We start from the raw sequence: 24,275 nt of genomic DNA on the forward strand, positions 1-24,275 counted from the left end.
CACTGGACCACCAGGGAAGTCCCTATGATTTCTTTTTTTAAAAAAAAAGAGATATTCTCAATGAAAAAAAAAAAAATACAAAGGAGTAAAACTTCTCCAAAATCTTACTATCCAGAGTTAACCATTTAATATTGTAAAGACCATCCATTTCAGCTTCTTTTTTAAAAAAAACATATTTATTTATTTATTTTTGGCTGTGTTGGGTCTTTGTTGCTGCGCACAGGCTTTCTCTAGTTGTGGCGAGCAGGGGCTACTCTTTGTTGCAACGAGCGGGCTTCTCATTGTGGTGGCTTCTCTTGTTGAGGAGCACAGGCTCTAGATGCGCGGGCTTCAGTAGTTGTGGCTTGCAGGCTTTAGAGCGCAGGCTCAGTAGTTGTGGCTCACGGGCTTAGTTGCTCCGTGGCATGTGGGATCTTCCCGTACCGGGGATCAAACCCTTGTCCCCTGCATGGCAGGCAGATGCTTAACCACTGCGCCACCAGGGAAGTCCCTCAGCTTTTCTTTATGCATCCATAATAGAATATATTTATGTTCAATTTTACCAAAAAAATGGCATCACATTGAGAATGATGTTTTTTGCAACCTGTTCAGTTTTATTTCTAGATATCTTTCATTGTCAATTGATATTCTGTTATAACTTGTAATGACTACATGACATTCCATTGTACATGTATATAATATACTCAACCAGTTCTGTATTGGTGGATGTTTTTTAGAGTGTTCTAGCTTTTCACTATTACAAACAGCTCTGCAGTGAACATCTGTGTCGAATACATTTTTTTCCCTTTGGGTAAATTCCCAGAAGTAGAATTGTTAGACACATACTAGATGTGTCCAGGTTATGAACAGTTTATATTTTGACATATAATGCTAAGTTGCTTTCCAAAAAGGAGGTATTAATTTATGCTGTTCTTGTGCATATGAATGCTCATTTGTAACACCCACAACAGTACCATATTATAATTCTTTAATTCTTTTTATCATCGTCAATATTATAATGCAAATAGCATTGCATATTTTGATTTCTGTTTCTTTGATAATCAGAAAGGTTGAAGATGTTTGCATGCCGATTGGCATTTTATTCTTTTGTGAAATGCCTGTTTATGTTCTTCACCTATTTTTCTCTTGAAACATTGTTTTCTTATCAGTTTTAGGACTTCTTGGAAGATTTAGCATATTAACTCTTTGTCTTTTATAAGGCTCAAAATATTTTAACAGTTTATCATTTGTCCTCAGCTCTATTTTATTATTTACACAGTTTTTCATAATTTCTTCCAGTATTTTTATTGTTTTATTTTTACACTTAAATCTTTGACCCATTTAAAATTTATTTAGCTATAATTCAAAAAGAGTCATGTACCAAAATGTTCATTGCAGCTCTATTTACAATAGCCCAGAGATGGAAACAACCTAAGTGTCCATCATCGGATGAATGGATAAAGAAGATGTGGCACATATATACAATGGAATATTACTCAGCCATAAAAAGAGACGAAATTGAGCTATTTGTAATGAGGTGGATAGACCTAGAGTCTGTCATACAGAGTGAAGTAAGTCAGAAAGAGAGAGACAAATACCGTACGCTAACACATATATATGGAATTTAAGAAAAAAAAAATGTCATGAAAAACCTAGGGGTGAAACAGGAATAAAGACACAGACTTACTAGAGAATGGACTTGAGGCTATGGGGAGGGGGAAGGGTAAAAAAAAAAAAAAAAAAAAAAAGAGGATGCAGGCATTGCAGGAAGGAAGAAATACAAAAGGGGCATGAGGAAATTTTTGCTGATGATGGATATGTTCATTATCTTTATTGCTTTGTCTCATCAATGTCTACCTATGTCAAAATGTATCAAATTGTACACTCTAAATATGTATACAATACAGTTTATTGTATATTGATTATACCCCCAATAAATCTGTTAAGTTTTTTTTAAAAAAAAAAAATATATAAAGAATAATAGTCAGGAAAATTCCATAAAAAGAAGAGCGATGTAGGTGTGAATGTACAATATTTTTTTATTACCAAAAGATTGTTATTTTTTAAACAGCATTTATTAAATGATTTCTTTTCACTTTTTGTTTGAAAGGAAACTCTCATGGTATATTAAATTTCTATTTCTGAGCTCTTATTCCATTAATTAGGCTTTCTCTTCCAGTACCACAGTATTTTAATGACTACGATTCTTATTTTATTAAGCAACTATACACACATTTTTCTCTTTTTATAGAATATTCCTGACTATTCTCACCTCTTGATTAAACTTAGAATAAATTTGCCAAGTTTTTTCAAGAGTTGGGAGTTTTATTGAGATTACCTCGAATATGCAGATTGATTTAGAAAAACAACATATTTAAAACATTGACTCTTCCTATCCAAGAACAATATATCTCTGTTTATTCAGTTTTTCTGTTATGACCCTTAATGAAGTTTTATCATTTTCTTCATATAAAGCCTGTTCATTTTTTATTAATTTGATATATGTTTTAAGTGTTCTTTTTTGAATATGTGCCTTTCTTCCATTATAGTCTCTAATTTTTGTTTCTATATAGGAAAACTAGTGATTTTTTTATATAACTTTTATAAGTGGACACTTTACTGAATTATGTTACTGTTTATTCCAATTTTTTCAGCTGCTTGTTTGTTTCCCAGACATAATCTGATAGTCATTTAGGGATTGCCTTTGCAGTGTTTGTACTTATTAATTAATTTTATTTTCCTCTCTAATTATAAGGCTGGAACTTCAGAGCAGTGTTAAGCAGTAGTGATTGTTGGCATTCTTCTTGGCCCAACTTTAAAATCAGTGCTCCTTACTTTTCACCATTAAGCGTGACACAGGCTAGCAAATTAAAATATACATTTTTAAATCATTTTCTTCCTCTTTTAGTGAATTTATAAAAATTGAATTGGAAATGGATATTGAATGTCATTTATAAACTTTTCAAAATATATATATATACATGATCATGTATTTTTTTCTCTTTTTGAGTTAGATTAATAGGTTTCCTGATTTTGTATGAAACATGTATTTCTAGAAAGAACTATTTCATTGTCATCACATGTTTATATAGCTTTGTATTCTATTAGGTAAAATTTAGGATTTTGACATCAATTTTTTTTATTGAAGTAAAGTTGATTTACAATGTTGTGCTAATTTCTGCTGCACAGCAAAGTGATTCAGTTATACATATATATATACGTTCTTTTTTATATTATTTTCCATTATGGTTTATCACAAGATATTGAATATAGTTCCCTGTGCTCTACAGTAGGACCTTGTTGTTTAACCATCCTGTATGTAATAGTTTGCATCTGCTAATCGCAGACTCCCAATCTGTCACTCCCCCACCCCCCTTGGCAACCACATCTGTTCTCTATTAACATCATTATTTATGTCTGACCTGTACCTTTGCAATAGAAACATATTTCTCATTCTATATTCACTGTTGCTCTCCTCCAATTTATTTGAATTTTCTAATTTCAGTTAGATGCCTAATTTATGTTTTTCATTCTTTTAATGGCTGCTTAAGAAGCCCCTTTATAAATTCAGAGGATTGCGATTTTTTTCCTTCCGGTTGATTTAGAACCACGTGACCTCTAAATGCAACATGCATCATAGGATTTATGTGCACAGAAAACATCATCAACATATTATACATTCCAAGTATCACATAACTTTGTGGCCGTGACCTGTCCTTTGATGCAGCCACAAAAATCAGATGGATATGCCAGTTATTGGAGTGGGCGCAGTTCCAGCAAAACGGGATGTGAGTTGCCTCACTGCATTTCCTTCTGTCTAATCTTCTCCAGACATGCTGTGCAGCTTAACGTCACTGCCACCCAGCAGCTCTTGCTCATGGCCAGTCAGATGCCAAACCTGAAAGCCTTCATACACATCTCTACTGCCTTTTCAAATTGTAACCTGAAGCACATTGATGAAGTCATCTATCCATGCCCTGTGGAGCCAAAAAAAATCATCGACTCCATGGAGTAAGTTGGGGTGAAGGGTGGGCAGACTGTTGTTCTCTTTAGCTCTTTGTAGTCGTTCATTTATAAGGTAACAAAGTGAGACACTCTTGGAGCAAAATGCTTCCAAAAGGTGCCAACTTTAACTCCCTGTCCTTGCTATTCCCTCCATCCCCGGTGGAGAATAGAGTGCTTGGTGATGAAGCGGGGATAGGGGTAGAAAAGTCCTACAGAAAAGTTGTCTTGAGTAGTTTAGGATTGCATGAAGTACTTGAGGGTACTTTACATGGAAGTCATTTCTCAATTCTCAGTGAACTCAGCATTGTTACTAGATAAGGGAAGTATCAGACATAGTATAAACGTTCAGAAGAAAGGTTTTGGCATCAGACTGGCAAAGGTACTGCAACTTACTAGCTGTGTGACCTTGAGGAAGTTCTTTGGCCTCTCTGAGCCTTAGTTCCTTCATTTGTAAAATGGGGCTAATAATAGCCCCTGTCCTTATAGTTGTGATGATAAAGTGAGTTATATAAAGCAATTATTGCAGTGCTAGGGAATGTTTAATAGCAGTTAATCAAAAGGTTAATAAAGAAGAACTAATAGAGAAGAGAAATTTCTTCCAAATCTGGCAGAAAGTGTTGGTCCCTTGCTCTATATTCAGCTGAGAGGCACTTTTCTTACTGTACTGTTATGCATGAGAGACAGAGGTCTAGCATTTTTCTCTTTTTGCCAACTAACAGGAACACTTTCTTTTTAGGACATGGCCCTGGTTTCAGAATAAGTATGCTTTTCGTTCTGCCTCTTCATTCTTCTGTTCCATTTACCAAGTTTACCTTGTTTTGTTTGTTTTTTAAAAAGACTCTGCATAAAAAGTATTATAGCAGAGAAAATAGACCATTTCCTGGTGAATTTGTCATATTTTAATTTCTTATAATACTGTATCTTCTATTTAAGACATACTCTTTAAAATGAAGCTTTAGCTAAATCAAGAGTTTATTCCCTTCAGGGCAAACTTTTTTTTTTTTTTTTTTTTTTTTTGCGGTATGCGGGCCTCTCACTGTTGTGGCCTCTCCCGTTGCGGAGCACAGGCTCCGGACGCGCAGGCTCAGTGGCCATGGCTCACGGGCCCAGCCGCTCCGCGGCACGTGGGATCTTCCCAGACCGGGGCACGAACCCGTGTCCCCTGCATCGGCAGGCGGACTCTCAACCACTGCGCCACCAGGGAAGCCCCAGGGCAAACATTTTTATCTCATACAGCTCTGATAATATATATTTTTACCTGTCATTTAAAAATATCCAGGACAAAGAAAAATGAAAGTCATCTAAAGGAGCCGGAGGTTGCTTAAGTTGCTAATAAATGATGATGTGCTTAATTGGTGCAAAGGAACCTTTCAGAGTCCAAAGTTTGTCAGGATAGTTGGAGAAAAGACACTGATGCCAAAGTCAGTGCAGGAAAGTCGATGTCTAAAGCCTTGGCATGTTTTCAGGATGGAATTGATTTGTTTGTCATTTACCCACCCCCTTACAGCATTGTCTCTGGGTAAATGTGGTGTTTATGGATGTGCTAAGCCCAGGAAAGGAGCACAGGCCCATTTGATTCCTGACCCTGCCACTGAGATTCCAGAGGCTCACTCCACTGTTAACCCCCTAACCCCTGACAGACCTTAGCACGATTTGAGGAGGGATCTCTGAGAGGTCACCAGAGAAAAGAGCTAGGAAATGGAGATTCAGTTCACCCATTCCATACCACTTCCTCCCTCCCAAACTGTGTCCAGATGCTCAAAAACCCCAGATTTCAAAGAATAAGCTCACCGCCCAGAGGAGGATCTGATTTATAGTCAGGCATTTGGCACTTCCCATACTCCCACTATATGTCAACTGGTAAAGGCAGGTAATGAATACCTCATTGATGATCAAACTGTAATGGACATGGGTACAAAATTTATGTCTGTCTGTCTTGTGCTGCTCTCAGAGGAGAAGAATTATTTTTAAACATATATATATAGCCAAATAGAACTAGGAATAAAATTATATTTTATCTCAACAGAATTCACTTTGAATGCAATTAAGGAAATAAAGGTGTTTTTTTTTTTAAACAGGGGGAACATCATTACTACAATTTATTTGTTCAGAATTTTATACTAAGGACCATCTGTCCAGCCCCCCTCTCAGCCCTCCCCTGACATTTGTGCTGCAGTCACACAGAAGTACTCACCCCTCTCTCTCTTACCTCTCTGCCTTTGCTTAGGTGGTTCTGTTTCTAGAGACTACTTCCACCTCTGCTTCCCCTGGTGAGTTCCTATCCAGACATCAAAGCTCTCCCCTCGGAGCCCACGGGCTCAGGTGGCCGTTCCTGGTGCTCCCAGAGTGCTCATCTTCAACACTGTGCTTAGCACAGGTCATTCTAAATGTCTGGTTATTCGTCTGTATTCCCCAGTGGACAATGAACTTCTCAAAGGAGGAGAGTATCTCTTGCTCCTTCTTGCTCTCCAGGGCCAGCACATAGTAGGAACTCAAATATTTGCTGAATGAATTAACACTTTTTTTTTTTTTTTTTTTTTTTTGCGGTACACGGGCCTCTCACTGTTGTGGCCTCTCCCATTGCGGAGCACAGGCTCCGGACGTGCAGGCTCAGCGGCCATGGCTCACGGGCCCAGCCGCTCCACGGCATGTGGGATCTTCCCGGACCGGGGCACGAACCCGTGTCCCCTGCATTGGCAGGTGGACTCTCAACCACTGCGCCACCAGGGAAGCCCAAATGATCACTTTTTGATGGAACTGGATGATTGCTGTTCATACCACTCCAGCTGGTATTTTTGTTCTTGTTTCTTTGTTTGTTTAGACAAAGCAAGAATAGATGACAGAATTCCATAGCAAGCTGATATTTGGGGATGTGAAGTCTTGTGTATAAAATACCTATATGCCCACATCTTATCCCTGTTTCGGATTGCACTTTTTTTCTTCTTAAACTTTGAGTAAAACCTATGTGTTAAGTTTGGAATAATGCTTTGAATAAATCCCAGCAGCCCATCACCAACTAGACCATTGTTCACGATTGTTTCAACAATTCCTACATCAGGTGGAATTTTCTGAATAATAAATAGCATTAAATTTTAGAATGACAAATAGCATTAAAGTTATTCCTAATAAACATTAGTGCACCTAAATCCAGGTTTGGTTGCTGTGTTTTAAGAAAATACTTTTCTCTGATTTCATCTCTATTCTGTAATTGTAGTAACTGTAGTTAAAATAAAATTAGTTTCCAAGAATTTTAGGTTCTATCTCCCTTAGAAATTTTCATTAACAGTAACCCCATGGGGATCTGTCATTGTTCTTAGTAGTGCAGGGGTCCTCATTTTTTTAAAGGAACCAGGAGTTAGACAACAGGAAAATGATCAATTTCTCACTGCCCTCACTTTGTGTTGTCTTTCAATTCCTAGACACTTTAATCCAGTCAAAGCTCCTGATAGATTTGTATCTATTAAAAATCATACTTTAAGCTACTTGGCCACCAGAAATCACAGCCGATCTGCCAGGTGAAACAGAAAAGTTGTTTCTTGATCAAACACTAATTGCAGTCAACCATGGCAGATGTGCTGCAGGTAGAGTGTGAGAAGCAGGGAGACTGAGGTCACAGCAGCCTCGGTAATGGCCCTTTGGGAAATGCAAAAAGAGGTCAAATGTTGGAAAGTAGTTTTGCCTTCATGCTGAAGAGCACATTGTTAACACTAAGAATGCTTATCTATTCTAGGGGAAAGGAAGAAGCTGGTTTTAGCATTTGTGCTTTTATTGTCAGGATTGTACAGCGTTAGGACGGCATCTAAGCAGCTGACAAAAAAACTGTCATTTCTGTGTACCATGCTTTAATGCGAATCAGAGCAGGGTTAAATTGTTTCTTAAACAAACTCAATAATTTTCATGTTGTCAGGTCATTGGAGCCAGAATAGGTGCTCAGTGAAAGTCTATAGGGTAATACAGAGGACAGGTCACCACAAGCATTAGGCTCAGATATACCCTTTTCCCCAATAAAACGTTCATATTTACTTTGAAGCCTGTTAAATTTATTCTGAAGCCAACTCTGCCAAACTGAAGTTGGTCAACCTTTAACCTTTCAGCTTCCCAGCACTCTTCACCACTGCCACCGGACATTAACTTCCAATTTTTCTTCATTCTCTGCAAAGACATCCCCTCTCTTACTTGCCCACAGTCTCCCTACAGCCCCACCTCCTTCTGAGTTCACCCATTCTGTCCTATCATTATCCATCTCAGCTTCCCAAACCTTTGCCAGCACATAAATTGGCCAATCAAGACTGTCTTGTGGGAGGACACACATGTACTGAATAAGGTAGCTCATTCCTGGCAGCAGAAAGGTGATTGGACACAGAGATAAAAAAACATAAAAAACATAATCCCTCCTGGACTCATTGTAAAGTGGGGAAACAGACACATGGGCGAGAACATACGGCATGATAATCAAGGGAAGAGCAATCCAGATGACAGAAAAGAGAGCAAAGGCTACCATGAAGCAGTGTGTCCAGTATTTACTCCCAGACACCTTCTCCGATATCCCTCTAGGTATATCTAGCTTGCCCTGCTTATTGCATAAGAAAATTAGGAGGCAAAATACATATTACTCTTGCTATTTCATTCAGTAAATATGTAAATTATGAAATTAATGATATTAGGAGGTTGAATAAATAAGTTTCAAACCAAAAAAGTAATATTTAGAGGAAATTGTGTGTGCGTGTGTGTGTGTGTGACACACACAGCCTTCTGAAGTCTTCAATAACTTTTTGCTTCTTTTGAAGCTATTTAAGTACAAGTTTAGTATTTGGAACCCATGGGTTCAGACATCTTGAGTACACTGAAGGGCATTGGCTTTAATTTCAGAAATTTTCTTTGGTTTATACGCTGTCTTTTTTCCATGCTACCTTATTCGCTATTTTAAAAACTGATCGAGAACAAACAACAGCAGCAACTCAAACTTTGGTAAAGAAGAGCATGAACTGATTTTAGGTCCTGAAAAGGACATCACTTAACCAATGGCTGTGCATGTTTGTTACATTAATCTCCTCTTCAAACCTGGGAAATGGCTGGTTGAGATATGGTCTGTTTGGCTGTATTAGAAAAGATATTGTTAAACCAACTATTACCTTTGTAGATATATCCTTCTTGGTTGTTTTACTAAAAATAGAATGTCTTAGATTTGTTGGCTCATTTTGTTTTATCAAATAGCTCTAGGTGTAGTTGTAAATATTCCTGTTTGTCCTCATATAACCTGAAAATTTAGAACAGGTATAATTATTGCCATTTTTTCATAAGTGAAAATGGAGGAAACGAGAAGATGATACAGTAGAATATGGGGGAGCTACAAATAGTAGAGGCAGACCATCTACAGAACACTACAACTCCTTTTGCTTTGTGTTCTTAGAAACCTATGAAACCAAGATTTTCTAAGATGAGCTAACTCACCAAACTTGGGGAAGCCTCCAGCTGTTACCCTTTCCATGCACACCAACAGCAATAAGAGCACATGGTACCAGCCATGTGACATACAATCCTAGCATTGCTGGCTTCTGATGTTTTCTTAAAATTGTTTTTTTTTACAGCCTTAATAAAATTAGGCTGTATTTCTTCTGACCCAGTTTTTGTAACCTGTATGTTTTTGCAGGTGAAAAAGAAAATGGTCTTAGGTCAGTTAATCCACTGCTGACCCACAAATAAGATGAGATAAAGATAACATTATTAGAAAGATAGAGAAGTGTCTGCATTACCCCTCACTCTCTCCCAACACTCAGGTGACTCTATAATTGAAATATCTTCTGCTTTTCTAAGTATTTGGAGTTGTTTTTAATTCTAGGAACTTCTCAACCTTTCCGTTTTCAATGTAAATCAGAAGGAATTTGATACTAGAAGACATTTGATACTAGGCTAGAAAATACCCAGCACTAGTAGCCGCAAAGCAAGGAAAACCAAACCATCACAGGCAGTGCTCATGTTTCTCTCCAATATCGGAGAGTTACTGAAATTGAGAGTTGTGTTTCTGAATGAGTCTTGGCATTAAGCACATCTTAAATACTCAACAATTTGTCATGAGAGGAAGACGATAACCTCTAATAAGATTTTTCTGCAATCAAAATTGTATGATTGCGCTGGGTCCGATAAAATAGGAATGAATGTACCAAACACATGGATTATAAAAATCACACTGACATATAGCCTAATTTTTAAAAACTATATTATATCAAAAGTTTAACCAAATAGATCTACCAGCTAAGAGAAACATTCAATATTTAATCAACAATAATTTGATTGCTTTCTTAGAGAAGATCAGATAGACTTTGGGATTATCAAAATGGTTCTAACGTCTTTTAAAAAAAAGATTAGGCTAATGCCATGGTAACACAGTTATTCGTGATACAGGTCTTCCTGTAAGTGAAGGTATTCAATAATCACTCTATTAAAGCTGCTTCACAGTGCTATTCTCACTCCACTTGACACACTATTAACAGTTATAAGAGCACTTCAGAGCTCATTGGAAATCTCTGGAAATGATTATCAAGTTATTAGCATAGACTCTAAACAGACTTTCAAAATACAGTGCATAGATTTGTTAAAATGTTGTAAGTCTGCTAAGTGTAGTTGCTTTTCTTTTTTGAGGCATTGAGTAGAATTTTAAAAAAATCAAACCTGAAGGTTTCAAGATGGGTGCCATAGGTTCTAACTGGACAACAGTGAATTAGTGGGGCTGCCACTGATGAGCCTCGGAGGACAGACTCTTAAGCCCATGACCAGGGCAGCCAGCCCGCTGCCAGGTGCCCGACTAGCCCTCGCAATGCGTTCACTGAATGTGCCTTCATAGGTACATTCCTGCTGAGAGAAAATAATTGAAGATAGAGACTGAGTCTATATGATCAAGTAGCAGACTGCATAGCTATTGGATAAATCTATCGAGGCAGGAGGCCGTAGGATTCGACTAGTAATATTGGGCTGAGCAGTGGAGAGCAAAGAACTCATCCGTCATGCATCATTTGGACAGGTATACACTCAAGCCTTGGTGTCCTCTGACAGTTCCTAATTCCAGAACTCAAGCTAGAAGGGGGAAGTTTTGTTTGATTGTCGATGTCTCACAGTTTCTTTTTCGGTCTATTGTCTAACATATGTTGCTAGAATTCTTTTTTACTCTGACTACCTTCAGGTGGTTAGACGATGCTATTATTGATGAGATCACACCCAAGCTGATCGGGGATCGGCCCAATACGTACACCTACACCAAGGCCTTGGGAGAGATGGTGGTGCAGCAGGAGAGCGGCAAGCTCAATCTTGCCATCATACGGCCCTCCATCGTGGGAGCAACCTGGCAGGAGCCTTTCCCAGTAAGCCCACTCGCCTGGATTCCACACTTTGCTTCCAAATCAGCATCCTTCTAGCCCAATTACTCTTTGATGTCTTTTTTTTTTTCTTTTTAGCATGTATAGCTAAGTACAGCAAATCAAATGTGAGCCCATTATATTAGGACAGAAGTCCACATTCGGTTCAGGATTTATTCAGCATGGGGCTCCTCTGAGTGTGACACTGACTGTCCTAGAGTTGGGTGGCATCTTAAATTAGCTTCTCATTAACTCTCGTCTCAAAATTGCCATGGGAAATAGTTTTATTTCTTGGCTTCCCCACTATAGTTTAAATATAGCAGAATGTTCTTGATGGCCAAATTGGTAGTATTACAATTGCCAGGGTAAATAGGAATCACGAAGCTCAGAGAAAAGTCCTCAGTTTAGGAATAATAATTTTTATCTCTGTATACTGCTATATCTTTTAGAAAGTACTTTAAATTATACCATCTTTTTTGAAGCAATTCTATAAAGCTTTTGCACCAGATAAATCCAAGCTCCATTACTTACTGACATGCAGGCTTTTGAGCTGTCTCATCTGTAAAACTGGGCTAATCCCACCCACTGTGGAGGGTTGATCAAATGAGTCGATGTATGAGGTGTGCTTAGTGCAATGCCTGGTCCCTAGTAAACGGCTCAACTAATATTAATCCCTTCAACTTCTCCTGTCTTCTCTCCCACTTTACGCACACATTTTTGACTTTCACAGATAAAGAAACAGACATAATGAGGTCAACTGACTTGCTTAGGGCTTAGGAGACAAACTCAAAGAGACATTTGTCTCTAACTGTTCCTAAATATAATCTTTCCTCTAACATCTGTAGGCAAGCTAATACAGATAGACAGATAGATAGCTGGATAGACAGATACATACATACATAGAACGAAAGATGCTATGACTCTTAAAATTGTCAAGAAATGGACATTTCCTACAAACTGTGCTTGAAATGTTCCCCTGAGGAGTTAAAATCAGGCCCAGGTGGGGAAAATGAATTGGTTAGCAGATTATGATATTTAAGAGGTGATCCAGTTTAGTTCATAAGATGTCATAAACAACTTGCAACCATCCATGATTCCTGCTATGAAATAAATACTGGCAGAATTTTAATTCTTGCACAAACCAAGTGCAGAAAATATCCAGTGCTTTCTCATTGGTCTCTGTTTGAAATCTTAGAAATTAGATTTCTAATTGGATTAGAGAGTTCTATCGGCTGGGGTCTCAGTGCTCTTGTTTGAAGTTTATTAAGATTAGACTGCAGATGTTCCAAAGATATTAGGATTTTCTGACATGTGGAACCAATTAGAAATCTTTTTTTTTCTTTTTTTTTTTAGGGTTGGGTTGATAACGTAAATGGACCTACCGGGCTCATTGTTGCGGTATGTAAAATGGTGTGGAAATAATTACTTGAAAAGTAGTGGAGGGATAGTAACAAAATGCTAGTGTTGGCTTAGCTTCACTGACGCAAAACCATAAGCATTACTTTACTAACCACAATTGATGCAACTTATTTCAATTTTGCTGATTGGAAAATAGAGGCAGAATGAAATTACTTTAATTATCTGTGGATATCATTATCAGGAAAACAGAAATACTGTGATATCATCAGTTACTACTTAGGAGTTTTATTTTTGGAAACTTTTGAACATCTAGCACCATGCCTGTATTTCCCCTTAGTTAACACAAGATGGGGGTGTTTCCCCCTTTTCGCTCTATAATGGTAGCTTGAATTAGGGATGCAATAGAACTCATATCCCCAAAGATTTTTAAATTTATATGCGTGTGGATAGAAATTATATAAATTCATAAAATATATCAACATCAATTTCTTAATAGATACGAGAAAGAAAACTACCAATTGGAGCAAATTTTTCAAATATAAAAACTGATGACTATAGGAAACACTTTTCAACAATAATACTCTCGCAGATCAGGAGAAACATCAATCATTCCTCTGGGTCAGCAGCACTTTGTGCATGTCTCCCTGCAGTGGAGACTGATCCAGTGAGCTGTGGTGCTTCCCAGTTCACACTGAAGCATTTTAGGGCCAGAACCACAACTCTACTCTTTAGAACAATGAACAGGACTTCAACTCTTTAAATGAGTTTAAATCTTATTGGGGATCTCATGTTTCAGACTATGACTTTGTTATTCTCAGAACTAGATCCAACATGAACTACAATACAAATATAAGACAGTGAATTATAACTACTTGTCAAACACAATGACAATGAACTTCTTTCTGATTTCTTTCTTTTTCTGTTTCCTACCTGCCTTCAACTCTTGAGGCTTAGTTGGGGTGAACATTTGGTAACTTAGAACGTAACTATTTTAACATGATCCAAGAGTGAATTTTATTACATTGTTTACAAAGCTGCATATTAATTCAAATTTTCTAAAATTTTCCAGACCGATTTCCTATATCCAAAGGAAGGGAAATCAGTTACAAGAAAACAGAAATTAGGAACACAAGAAAGTGCTAACCACTGCAAATTGATGTTGGAAACATACAGGTGTAAATAATCACTTTATAAAGTCACTAAATGTGACTTTTAATTTATTAACTGACTATTTATTGACACAACATTTATTAACATGAACAATTCCCAGTTCTTACATCTGTATAACATCAGTGATCTGTGAGGTAAACAAAGATACCAAACAAAAAGTAAATAATGGTGGGTTTTTCCCCAAGTGATAAAAAAAGTTTTGTCAAGTAGTAGAATTTTATTAATTTTTAAAAAATGTTTCTTAAACATTTAGTGTCTATTATTGCTTGTAAATTAGTAGACACTAGCAGAAAACAACATCATTTAAGAAATGGTAAGCTAAATTAATGGGGAATTTGGGAACCCTAATTCTTATTGTTTATTAATTAACCAAATACATTAAACCTCTCACAAGTTTGAGGAATTTCACTCTGAAAGGAACCTGAGGACCCCTAGCGGTTCTTGGCAATGGTGGCACTTAGGATGAACTCGGCTGGGAGATTGGACAGGCTGAGAGCAGTCAGCCTTGGCGCAGGAACCTAGTAAGCAGTGATCAGTGCTGGCCGTTATCACTAACAGCATTCGTATTACCTGTCTGATGTATACTTTAATCCCGGCTATTACTTAAGACCTGGTTCAATATTTTATGTCCTTGGGACTTCCCTGGTGGTCCAGTGGTTAAGAATCCACCTTTCAATGCAGGGGATGAGGGTTTGAGCCCTGGTCGGGAAACTAAGATACTACATGATGTGGGGCAACTAAGCCCGCACTCTAAAGCCCGCGTGCCGCGACTAAGACCTGATGCAGCCAAATAAATAAATTTTAAAAATATATTTTATGTCCTTTTTCCTGTGCAGGCTGGGAAGGGGTTTCTTCGGTCCATAAGAGCTACTCCGATGGCTGTGGCAGATTTAATTCCAGCAGATATAGTCGTCAATCTCACCTTGGCTGTAGGATGGTACACGGCAGTTCACAGGTGTGGATGCATAAGCTGGCTTTTAAAGAATTGATGAGAAGGATGGTGACTGTGTTAGGCACCTTTTCAAAATACATGCATTTTGGGACTTCCCTGGTGGTGCAGTGGTTAAGAATCCACCTGCCAATTCAGGGGACACGGGTTCGAGCCCTGATGCGGGAAGATCCCACATGCCACGGAGCAACGAAGCCCATGTGCCACAACTACTGAGCCTGAGCTCTAGAGCTCGCGAGCCACAACTACTGAGCCCGCGAGCCACAATTACTGAAGCCTGCGCGCCTAGAGCCCGTGCTCCGCAGCAAGAGAAGCCACCGCAATGAGAAGCCCACGCATTGCAATGAAGAGTAGCTCCCGCTTGCTGCAACTAGAGAAAGCCCGCACGCAGCAACGAAGACCCAACGCAGCCAATAAATAAATTTATTTAAATATATATATATATATATATATGCATTTTATTGTGGAAGACCCCAAATGTGAGAGGGTGTCCATTTCAATCTTTCACAGTTCCAATTATGCCATCATATATGCATTAAGTTGTTTTATAAATACTGGTTAGTACTTGGTTGATCATAAAGTAATAAATTTTTCAAATCATTTAACCATCTAATTCTTGATAACTGAAAAGCTTTTCTTTCTATTCAGTAATCTAAAATACAGCTTCCTTTCTTTTTTTTTTTTTTTTTGCGGTACGCGGGCCTCTCACTGCTGTGGCCTCTCCCGACGCGGAGCACAGGCTGCGGACGCGCAGGCTCAGCGGCCATGGCTCACGGGCCTAGCCGCTCCGCGGCATGTGGGATCTTTGCAGACCAGGGCACGAACCCGTGTCCCCTGCGTCGGCAGGTGGACTCCCAACCACTGCGCCACCAGGGAAGCCCTACAGCTTCCTTTCATAAGGCAAAGGAGATAAAAGTGGATGAAATGAGAGCATATTTTTTTAAACTCCTCAGTTCCTAATAAATGCCAAAAGTTCAGATCACCGTGTGTGTAGTGGGGGAGGGGTGGGGGGGTGGGAGGGATTTTCTAGTACAGGAAAAAATAATAGGTTGTTTGTATATTTAGCTTTGTTATAAAAGGTAAACAAAGTTAATTTTTATTAATTATTGGAAGTTAGATATTTAGATGTTTCCAATCCAACAGAGCTTCACTGGAAAAAACATGGCCCATATTTTTGCCCAATAAAGATGTCAAGAAGCTAGAAACATGATCTGCTTTCTCATCGTCATGCTACCTCCATTTGCTCCATAAATATGTCAACCTATTGGGATTTTTTCCTTGTACATATGTACACACACACACGCACACACACACACACACACACACACACACACACACTCTTGCACTTTTCCTAGTCTTCTTCTATTTTGCTTATTAACCCAAAGAAGGAACAAAAGATGGAAGTGTTGTGTAGGGTGCCTTAGTCATGGGAATTATTGAAAAAACCTTGTTTAAATGTTATTTTCCCTTATCTTTCTTTCACTAGTTCTCCATTTTGTTGTATTTATCTAAATTTTGTTTTCCAGACCTAAGTCAACATTGATCTACCACTGTACGTCTGGCAACCTCAATCCCTGTAATTGGGGCAAAATGGGTAAGTGCCTATAATGATGTACCTATATAACTATGAGTCTGCTCACTCATGATTAGGGTCTGTCACAGGGAAAAAAAAAGACAAAGTGTGTCATGGAGCTTAGAGTCTAATGGGGGAAAAGACAAAACATAGGTAAAGAGATAAAAATAATTGCAAATTGTAAATGTGTAAGAGTTAATTAGGATGTACTGTGGTATACCAAAAAAAGGGGCCAGTGGGATAGCTGCAAGATTGTAAGCAATAAGGGGTCCATTGGCTATAGACATTTAAAGAATAAATAAAGCCAAGTAAAAGTCAGCAATTATAAGCAATGCCAGTGATAAAATACTCCTCTTGCTGAGCCACTGCTCTCATGAACACAGTCCTCATACCCTGGCCACATCGCTGAGAATGTGACATAATCAATGGCCAAGTAGATTTAGAAAAGTCCAATAATGTTAACTTGTGTTATTGAGTCAGTGATACTCTTTATTAATTTATGCTGTCAGCCATAGTGTAACCTTGAATGTATCCTGTTGAATTTAATTAATTCTTCAACCTAACCAATCTTGTACTCTCCTTTGTCAGTTTCAAAGTTGATTTTCTTGCAAATATTTGAAACTTTTAGATCATCTAATTGTTTAGCTACTAGATGTTGAAAAAAATCAAATGTGCTTAACTTGTTAGAATCTGATTTCCAATTCCGAGCACTCTGCTCTGCTATTCTAGTTGCAAAGTTATTACTTCAGTAAAAGTAAAACGAAATTATCTACTACCATCAAAGTTCTTTAGGTAATATATCCAGGTATTTATCTAAATAATTCTGACAATATTTGGAAATGAAAATAAATCTCCTCTACCTCAGTAACAGAATTAAGATATCACTATAAAAAGAGGCATTAATAGAAGCAGCCAAGATACTTAAACTTTTCATTTTTAAAAAAACAGCTCTTTTTTTTTAAATTTATTTATTTTGGCTGCGTTGGGTCTTCGTTGCTGTGCGCGGGCTTTCTCTAGTTGCGGCGAGCATGGGCTATTCTTCATTGCAGTGTGCAGGCTTCTCATTGGGTGGCTTCTTTTGTTGCAGAGCACAGGCTCTAGGGGCACAGGCTTCAGTAGTTGTGGCATGCAGTCTCAGTAGTTGTGGCGCACGGGCTTAGTTGCTCCGCGGCATGTGGGATCTTCCCGGACCAGGGCTCAAACTCATGTCCCCTGCATTGGCAGGTGGATTCTTAGCCACTGCGCCACCAGGGAAGTCCCCAAGACACTTAAACTCTTAAATAAAAAGATGCTACATGTAAAATCCATTCCTGAGCTTCAAAATAGTCTTCTTCAGTGCTGAAAATGTTTACTATCTATTTTGTGGAATAATAATATTTGAAAGTGATCTTAAAAATAATCTAGGGCTTCCCTGGTGGCGCAGTGATTGGGAGTCCACCTGCCGATGCAGGGGACGCGGGTTCGTACACCAGTCCGAGAGGATCCCACATGCCGCGGAGCGGCTGGGCCTGTGAGCCATGGCCGCTGAGGCTGCTCGTCCGGAGCCTGGGCTCCACAACGGGAGAGGCAAAAACAGTGAGGCCCGCGTACTGCAAAAAAAAAAAATAATAATAATAATCTAGTGTGCTCACTTTATTTGACACACAAGGCCCAGAGAGAGTTAATGATTTATTCAGTTCATATGGGGAGCTGGAGCCTGATGTAGAAGTATTGATAGAAGACAGGTCTCCTGAACGTGTAATGACCACCCACTAGGGATTCCTAAAAGTTAATATGAATCCTCTGGGGGGAAAAGACCCAGGAATCAGATAATATTTTCTGTATAGGGTATATATTTTTCATACAGATTTCTAGGTAGTATCTTTTATGGGACAGTAATCATATTACCATAATAACTGATAGCTTCAACATAACTGAGTAATGAACTTAGGCATATTCTTTGAAAATTCTACATAAAATCAAAATTGAATTCAAATGAATGAATACCTTTTGAAAAGACATATTGGATTTACAAATATACACTAAAAGCTTTAAACTAGGTTTTATATAAGTAATACTTTTTTTAAAAGATTATTATTTTAAAAAACTCTGGAGACAAGAGTAAAACAATTGAGTCTGACATATTCCAGAGCAGTAGGAATACCAAAGAAGTAAAAGACTGGTATTTAAAGTGAACCAACACAAAGGAGTCCTGCTTTTCTATTCTCTCTTTTACTTAAATCTTTATAAAAGTTTAAGTAAAATGTCTAGAAACTTTCCTGATTTTCCTGCAAGTAAATGATCCAACCAAGGAAATAACACCCCTAGGCTCTGTCTTGGGCTTTAGAATAGATTAGATAACCTTGAAATTGAATGATGGATTTAAGTTTTTCTGAACAATACTTCACTGTATTGACTAAAACTATTTTCCCAAGAAGTTGTTTTAGGGTAAAGATTTCAAGAGAAGGACCAAATTCTTAACCTATTCAAATGGTTTGATTTTGCAGGTGACCACTTGCCCGGCATAAAAATCTTAATATTATTCTCAGAAATTGATTCGTGACTCTACCAACAAATCCTTATTATTTATTGTTTTGACCCATTGCAAATGCCATCCACCACAGTGGGTTTATATGCTCCTAGACTTAGCACTTATTCTGGGTTTTTTTTTTTCCCCCAGGGATCCAAGTTTTGGCAACCTTTGAAAAAATCCCACTTGAGAGAGCTTTCAGGAGGCCAAAGGCTGACTTCACAACCAACAACGTCACAACCCAGTACTGGAATGCAGTCAGCCACCGGGCCCCTGCCATTATCTATGACTTCTACCTGCGGCTCACAGGAAGGAAGCCCAGGTGAGAAGCTGAGACAATAGCTTTAGGAGTATCTCTGCGTGGAAGTTTAGGGCCCAGAGTCCTTAGCCCTCCCGTCACCTGGGGATGAAAGGTGACAACTGAATCATATGTACTTATGATTTTGTATATATAAGGGGACAACCAAAGCAGTAGTAGTGAAAAGCCTACCTTAGAGATCCTTTATCATAATAAATGAAGTTGTATGTTAAGGAACTTGCTTGATGAATTCAGCAGGTAATCATTCACCTACAAAGAAAAACAACTGAGATTCTGTGTCTGGGAGTTTCTAAATTGTTAGATGATCTTAAAACGTACAATGGTAACAGCCTCACATACACACAAGGGATGGTGCATGATGACCTCATTTTCATTCTCACAACATCCCAAGGAGGATATTCACATCATCCCAATTTTACAAATGAGGAAATGGAAGCTAAAGGAAGAATGTTAAGTAGTCTCAAAGGAAGTGACAGAGAAAAGATCTGGAGAAACCAGAACTGGATTTACTGCCACCTGGAGATGAGCGAAGAGAGTGGAGGGAACAAGGTCGAATGAAAGTATGTTGATGCTGAGGCAGCTCTGTCACCTTCCAGCTGTGTGACCTAGGACATGTCCGTTCGTACCCCTGTCTCACTTGAATAATACTATATGTGTCATCATTATCAGAACTACCAAAGGCAAATCCCTGCCGTCAAGCCTCAGAAGCATGATGTTAGCTCCTTTTAAAGGAAGAAGTCTCTCTCAGCGTGTTTTATTTCCATCCTTATTAACAGAGCAAATGACTGAAACTTAGGCAATGTAGAGTTTATCCAGATTTTCAGAGACCTTACTTAGTGTTCATAACTCAATTGTCAGTTTCTTCCTGAGCAAGGTGAAAAAGGGGATACTGTGTCTGTGGGAAAATATTTGTATGAGGGGTTTATTAAATAAAGATGGGAGAAGAAGGAAAACCAAACATTCCTGGCAGAAACGCTAAAGCCTTTCAAATATATCAGAGTTAGAAGAAGACCTGGTTGAAGAGCAAAGTTCGGTAAGTACAAAAGGAAAACACAGGAGGAAGGAGCCCAATAAAAATATTTATGTATTCTGTTTGTAAGACATTAAATTGTAATATTCATGGAAAATGGTTAGGTTTGTTATGTGATAGGAATCTTAAGAATAATCTTTATGGCAGAAAATGCTAGAATCTTTCTGGACCCTTTTCTTCCCCGTGTGTGTTTGTGTGTAATCGTCTATGTATTTACAGCCATATATGGACATATATACAGTGTTGCTTTGAGGTAAGTGTATGTATAAATCTCTGTGTATGTATAAAGCAATCCTACATACTTTTAACTTTTTCACTTACGTTCCATGAAAATCTAAGTCATTCTGCTAGTGCTGTCTTTTTCCCCTGCTATTACAAACAATGGGGCAACAAACATGCTTTTTTCTAGAATGTGCCTCTAGATCTGGGGTGGAGGCTGAGGGGTGGGATTGCTAGACTGGAGAGTATATGGATTTTATGACTACCACCAGGTTGCCTTAAAGGAAGGCTCTGTCAATTTACACCCCCACAACAGCAAGTGAGAGAGTACAAGTCTGTTCTTTCCCACTCTCATTAATACGTTGCAAAAATCAATATTTTGAATTGTCAAACTAATGACAAGGAATAGCATCTCTTGGTCACTTTGAGTTGCATCTTCTGGGATTGCTGGCGGGGCTGGGCCTTCATTTGTGTATTTTGGACTTTCGTGTTTTCTCTGGTATGAGCTGCTTGCTTCTATTTCTCGCCTATTTTTTAAATTTTTCTTTTTTTATTGAAGTATAGTTGATCTACAGTGTTCCAGGTATACAGCAAAGTGATTCAAATATACAGATATGCATATATACACATGTACATATATATATTCTTTTTCAGGTCCTTGTTGTTTATCTATTTTATATATAGTAGTGTATATCTGTTAATCCCAAATTTTAAATTTATTCCTCCCCGCTTTTCCCCTTTGGTAACCATAAGTTTGTTTTTTATGTCTGTGAGTTTATTTCTGTTCTTTAGATTCCACATATAAGTTATATGACATTTGTCTTTGTCTGACTTCACTTAATACGATAATCTCTAGGTCCATCCATGTTGCTACAAATGGCATTATTTCATTCCTTTTTATGGCTGAGTAATACTCCTATTTTTCTATTGGGTTGTACTTATTAATTTATGGAAGCTCTGTGTGTGTGTGTGTGTGTAAATATATATTTCATGTATTTACTTGAAGTCAGTTTCTTATATTGTAGTTCTAATTATGAAGCTTTTTTAATACAAGGGAAGCTATATATAATGCAGGTCTTAAGAGCATGGAGTTTGGAGTCAGACTTACATATTTAAATCCTGGCTTCACCAATTTATCCATATGAGCCCTAAATTACTTAACTTCTCTAACTCCTAACTTGTAAAAAGGGGATTGTAATCATACCTATTTCATAGGGTTTGACATAAGAGTGCATAGAATATAGTAATCACTATTATTACCAAAGAAGTTTAAACATTTTATGAGATAAAATGAATCACTTTCCCTTTATAGCTTTTGCATTGTATGAATTGAGAAGATCTTTACTACATGAGAGTAATAAATATATCCTTTCTTTCTAAAAAAATACTATTATGCTGATATAGTCCTGTATATACAATGTTACACCATTGTATATATAATATACAATATTATATATACTATATAATCATTGTGCAATGATTCTTTTTAAAAATTAAATCTATTGAAATCATATCAGTTACGTCAGGGTTGTAGAATGGATAAAGATTGCCTTAGTCTGTTTGGGCTGCTATAATAGAATATCATAGACTAGGTGGCTTATAAACAATAGAAATTTGGGAGTTCCCTGTTGGCCTAGTAGCTAGGATTCCAGGCTTTCACTGCAATGGCCGGGGTTCAATCCCTGGTCAGGGAACTGAGATCCTGCAAAAAATAGAAATTTATTTCCTCACAGTACTGGAGACTAAGAAGTCTAAAATCAAGATGCTGGTAGATCTGGCATCTGCTGAGGGCCCACTTCCTGGTTCCTAGACAGCCATGTTCTCTGTGTCCTCACATGCTGGCAGGGCCAAGGAGCTTTCTGGGGCCCCTTTTATAAGGGCATTACCCATCTGCCAAAGACTCCTTCTCCAAATGCTATCACTATTAGGAGGAATAGGTTTCAACAGATGAATTGTGGGAGGATATAAATATTCAGTCTACAGCCAAGATATTAGATAACAATAGTAAATGGAACCCTATTATGATGCTTGTATTGATTCTACCTCCTTGCCTAAGAATTTCCCATGGTACCATGAGAGAAGTACCTCATGAGTCATCAGGGATATGGGCAGTAGGATTTGACCAGAAATAAGACCAAATTCCCCAAATAGCATCATAAGTCTTTATGAGGTCAACTATAGTAATAACTATCACCAAGATTAGCCTAAATGATTAAGATAAAAATCGAATGTTCTATAGGCCAAAGGTGATCTGTAACCAGAAAATCTAGACTTGAGCATTAGCCATGTGACCTTGAACCTATTAATCCATCTGTAAAATGAAGATAAACAGTATAGACCCTGACTAACTCACAGAATCATTCTGTGAGGATCAAATAAGAAAGAATACAAAAGTTTTTTTACAAATTGTTATAAAGTTGGGAAGTTCAAACAGCAGGTCCTGACCATGGGGTTAGAAGATGTGATCCATCTCAAGCAATGGGATACAGGGGGTGAGTTTACAGAGGCTTTTTGAAGTCCGTCAAAACTGAGTTGGAATTTTGGCTTTGACACATTATATTATCACAGCCACTTAATCTTTCTTAAGTTTACCTTACATAAAAATGCAGATAAATACCAACCTAATAGGGATGTTATGGGAATTAGTGGAAATAATATTTTTTAAAAATATCAGCACTACGCCTGAGTAAATTATTAACAAATAAACTATTTTCCCCTTAAATCTCCATTACAGTTAATAACTGTTTTTGGTTCATCGGACGCTAATACAGTCACCAGTTCTGCCTAGAAGTTATATAATAAGACCTCGAATCAATTAGTTTTTTAAAAAAAATCCAAGAACATACAATAAAAAAGAGAAATGTTTTCTTATTGTCTACCTCAGAATTCAAAGAATGAATAGTATGTCATCAGGGATGGATACCTGGCTAGGCTTTTAAAATATTTGCAACTCTTGAGAAAGAAATGGTAGAAAAGAGGGAGAGAAGTTTAGTGGTATTAAAATGCCTGATAGAACAAGCACCTTTAGATTCATCCCCTTCCCTTCATTCGACAGAGTGTTAACATGGAAGGGGGAAAAAATAAGAGTTTTAATGTGGAATTTGAAAACGTGGGAAGAAATAATTTTTTCAAACATGATTTGTCATATATCCCTATAGAGTAGCAGGGAAGCAGCCATCTGTGGTGCACTGATACTCGCTCCTATGTGATCTTTACCTCAGGATGACAAAACTCATGAATCGGCTTTTAAGAACCCTTTCCATGCTGGAGTATTTCATCAACCGGAGTTGGGAATGGAGCACATATAATACAGAAATGCTGATGTCCAAGCTGAGTCCTGAAGACCAAAGAGTGAGTACAGCACTGACAACCAACAGGAAAATCTTACCCATTCAGAATTTAGAATTATTTGACCTGGAGAGCTGATGAATAAAGGATGTTTTTGTTATACACACAGAATTTTTTTTCTTTTTTGGCTAAGAAAATCAGTGAATGCTATCAACACAGTTGCAGGAAGCAAGTTTAATGTAGGTAAGAGATCTAGGTTCTTAGCCTTTGGCTGGCTTCTCACTGCTGTTCTGCAGTCAGGTCTCATACACTTTGTTTCAATCCTTTGTTCAACTTCCATAGCTGTTCAACAAATCCTCAGTACCTCTATCTTTCCCCCCTAACCTCCAAAACATATGGCTTCAATGAAAAATAATAATTTTACTGGCCAGGAGCTCTCTCATCCACTGTTCTTGTCAAATCAAAATCGTTCTGCATCTCCAAAGCTACAGTTCCTTCCTTCTTATCTTTTTAGATAAGCTAACCC

At 37.9% G+C, this 24,275-nt stretch overlaps 1 protein-coding gene across 3 annotated transcripts in view; it reads left to right on the forward strand.

The window, feature by feature from the left end:
* FAR2 (fatty acyl-CoA reductase 2) overlaps positions 1 to 24,275 on the forward strand; it is a 138,455-nt gene that overhangs the window by 108,962 nt on the left and 5,218 nt on the right. For all 3 annotated transcript variants that reach the window (XM_049694200.1, XM_004270886.3, XM_049694201.1), the window contains exons 4-10: positions 3,811 to 3,990; positions 11,162 to 11,339; positions 12,687 to 12,731; positions 14,699 to 14,817; positions 16,338 to 16,405; positions 19,044 to 19,215; positions 23,683 to 23,812. In XM_049694200.1, the coding sequence (XP_049550157.1) occupies positions 3,811 to 3,990; positions 11,162 to 11,339; positions 12,687 to 12,731; positions 14,699 to 14,817; positions 16,338 to 16,405; positions 19,044 to 19,215; positions 23,683 to 23,812 (892 nt within the window). The remainder of the gene's footprint in view (positions 1 to 3,810; positions 3,991 to 11,161; positions 11,340 to 12,686; positions 12,732 to 14,698; positions 14,818 to 16,337; positions 16,406 to 19,043; positions 19,216 to 23,682; positions 23,813 to 24,275) is intronic.

Source organism: Orcinus orca, chromosome 11 (genome assembly GCF_937001465.1).
Source record: "Orcinus orca chromosome 11, mOrcOrc1.1, whole genome shotgun sequence".
NCBI classification, from domain to species: domain Eukaryota; kingdom Metazoa; phylum Chordata; class Mammalia; order Artiodactyla; family Delphinidae; genus Orcinus; species Orcinus orca.